Source organism: Silene latifolia, chromosome 3 (assembly GCF_048544455.1).
Source record: "Silene latifolia isolate original U9 population chromosome 3, ASM4854445v1, whole genome shotgun sequence".
In the NCBI taxonomy this organism is placed as follows: Eukaryota; Viridiplantae; Streptophyta; class Magnoliopsida; order Caryophyllales; family Caryophyllaceae; genus Silene; species Silene latifolia.
Genome location: NC_133528.1, coordinates 10,298,192 through 10,300,983, shown reverse-complemented (window position 1 = coordinate 10,300,983; position 2,792 = coordinate 10,298,192). Strand labels below are relative to the sequence as shown.

Genomic DNA, 2,792 nt, shown 5'->3' with positions numbered 1-2,792 from the left:
AGAAACTACTTTTACAAAAGTTAGGCCAAACAACCACAACTTTTTCAAAAAGTAGTTTATGAAAAAACTCATTCTAGAAAGTAAAAGTTATTTCACATAAACTAGGCCAAACAACACCTTAGTTAGATGCTCTTTGGAGGGAAAATAAGAGAATTTTTAATCTCCTAGTAGTAGGGGATGTTCACACTTTTCTACTTACAAAATTTAGAAAGGTGGTGATAAAAATGGGATTTAGAGAATATTTACCTTGGCATCCATTGCAAAGATAGGGGTTTCCTTCATAAAATACCGGACACAAGCAATTCCCGGATTCCAGGCTGCCACCTTCACACAATTGAGGCGGAAATTTAGACTTCAATTGTAATGCCGTAGGGAAAGTTGCCAAACTAGATACTGACTCGGTTAAATTATATACGAATTCAACGGCAATCAAGGCTACTGATGCATTGCAAGAGTTGGAATTCGTTTGTTTGAAAGCAACATCTATCTCAAAATAATCAAAATCATCTGTAAAAATTGAGGTTGTGCAGCGTCCATGGCCATTGCCAGTCGTATCAATCATGTTGAAATCATCACTGGCACAAATCGAATCACACGAAGCTAAGATTGTCCCATTGTGACTCTTAATTGCAGCTCTGCTTTCACAACCCTCCATCATTAACTGATTGTAATCCGCCGAGAATAGATATGAACTACCTTTCAAGTCGTAGCTAATGATTTTCTTAACGCCACTACTTTCACAGATATTTTTACGTGGCAGGCTTACTATGAGTACATGGGCGATTCCAAAATAACGGGTCACTTCTTCCGGTTCGATGATATTTAACACCTCAAGATTGATCTGCCGTAAGAATGGTTTTGAGGAACCAAACGACGTATTGCAAGTAATCTCGTAAGATCGGTTATAGTAACAATCGGCACCAATTCCAAACGGATATGGAATCTTAACATCACCGCAATGATCAATACAGTTAGGCTTCGAAATATTCAAGCCAACTGCTATTCTTAGCACTAGCAACAGCTGAAGCATTAATAAGAACCACGACACCATTTTTTGTATTTTTCCGATCAGATAATAGAGTACAGAACTTAACCACACAGACTACTTATATACTGTTAATTAATTCAAGGGTACTATCTAAATAACTGTCCCATCTTTGTTTACTGGTTACACTTCCTCCATTCAACTCCACTCTACCACTTTGCTTTTTCACGTTCATCAACGCGTGTTTTACGCGGTAAATATCGTTAGCTATGTATTTGCAAAAATTATAAAAGTTAGATATTTTTAATGTACTCGTAAAGACGAATCAAACAAGATCTCACATGAATATATTTTCGCTTATATATTAAGAGAAAATCGAGATTGAATGTGCATTTGTGAATATTGTAAAAAAATAGAAATATGTAGAGTGGAGTTGAATGGAGGAAGTATATTTCAGCCAACCATCATTGACTCTTTTGTACTTCTATTATTGAACACTACTTGGAAAACCCGTGCGATGCACGAGGCTCTTATTAGGATTATCTGTAAAAATATATTCTTAAGTTAACAAAAAATTCCAACTATGTTAAATCATTGATGGAAAAAAATTCATGGTTGGTATAGTTGATTGATGAATTATTAGTGCTTTTACCGTAAAAATTTGATATTCAATAGTACTTATAACATCAAGAGATTTAGTTATAATATGTACTTTGTTTTTTCACTGTCGCAGGCACAACTGGTTTTTAATTCAATAAAAAACGCTCTCTGTAAACATGGTGCAGCTCACTAAAATGAATCCTTAATAACTGAGACGGGCCTTTATGAGTCTTGTAAATTATTTTAACCTACAACAACTACGTAAAAATGAATGATGTTACATAAAACAACAATTATCATAATTAATTATATATATTGTGTTCAAAGAAAATGTTGGATCTCTTAAACATAATTTTACCTTGATAATATATCTACAATTTGTTATAAATAAAGATAAAAATATAATAGTAATATGCATAGAGAAAGATAGTAGAGGGAAAAAATGTTGTATTGATCTTGATGCATCATATACATGAGAAGTGACATCTATTTATAACTACGCGGAGATGAAACATATGCAATGTTTCATGAGTTGTAACAGCCTAAATAAATACATAATGTATAACGTGCATCCATAATTACATATGTTTTACAACACTCCCCCTTGGATGTACGTTATCTAAAATATTAGATGTCTCACATTGCGCATGTATTGTTGCCTCATTTTAAACCTTACGAGGAAAACCCAATGGGATAAAACCATGGTTAAGGGAAAAAGAGTGCAACGCGCATTTGACTCCCCCTGATTATTACGTCCTTGGATTTTGCTGACTTGATCCATGCTGTGATGAAAATTATGTCTTTGAAATAATATATATCTATATTTGATATATATTATTTCAAACACACCTATTGAGTCTGCTCTTAAAATCCTCATCTTGAAACAGTTAATAACTGACTTTTTCTCTTAGTTTCTTCATTATGTGCCGCATGAGTCTGTGTGTTGATTCCTTAAACACTTTCGGGACTACCGACTTCATTGATTTGTCATGATCAGTAATTATAATTCTCGGCTGGCACCCGCACATTGCTTCCAAAAATGTCTTGAACAGCCATCTGTAACACTCAATACTTTCATCACCTATCAACCCAGCTCTAAAGGTTATGCACCTTTTGTGGTTATCAACTCCTGTGAAAGGCACAAACATCATATCGTACTTGTTTGTTCCATGTGTAGCATCTGCTGATAACACCTCACCGAACATCA

General features: G+C 34.5%; 1 protein-coding gene across 1 annotated transcript; it reads right to left on the bottom strand.

Moving 5' to 3' along the window:
- Window positions 1–231: 231 nt before the first annotated feature.
- On the bottom strand, window positions 232–1,051 carry LOC141648623 (wall-associated receptor kinase-like 6). The gene is made up of 2 exons (XM_074457350.1): window positions 416–1,051; window positions 232–324 (listed from the first exon to the last, which is right to left on the bottom strand). The coding sequence occupies exons 1-2, from the start codon at window positions 1,049–1,051 to the stop codon at window positions 232–234; spliced, it is 729 nt and encodes a 242-aa protein (XP_074313451.1).
- Between the last annotated feature and the right edge of the window lie 1,741 nt (window positions 1,052–2,792).

What these genes read in the sequence shown, in the direction of transcription:
- LOC141648623 (XM_074457350.1), bottom strand. Translation starts at nt 1,051, where the DNA reads ATGGTGTCGTGGTTCTTATTAATGCTTCAGCTGTTGCTAGTGCTAAGA. An exon ending in CCTTGATTGCCGTTGAATTC is followed by an intron (nt 325 to 415) that starts GTATATAATTTA and finishes AATTGTGTGAAG; the next exon opens with GTGGCAGCCTGGAATCCGGG.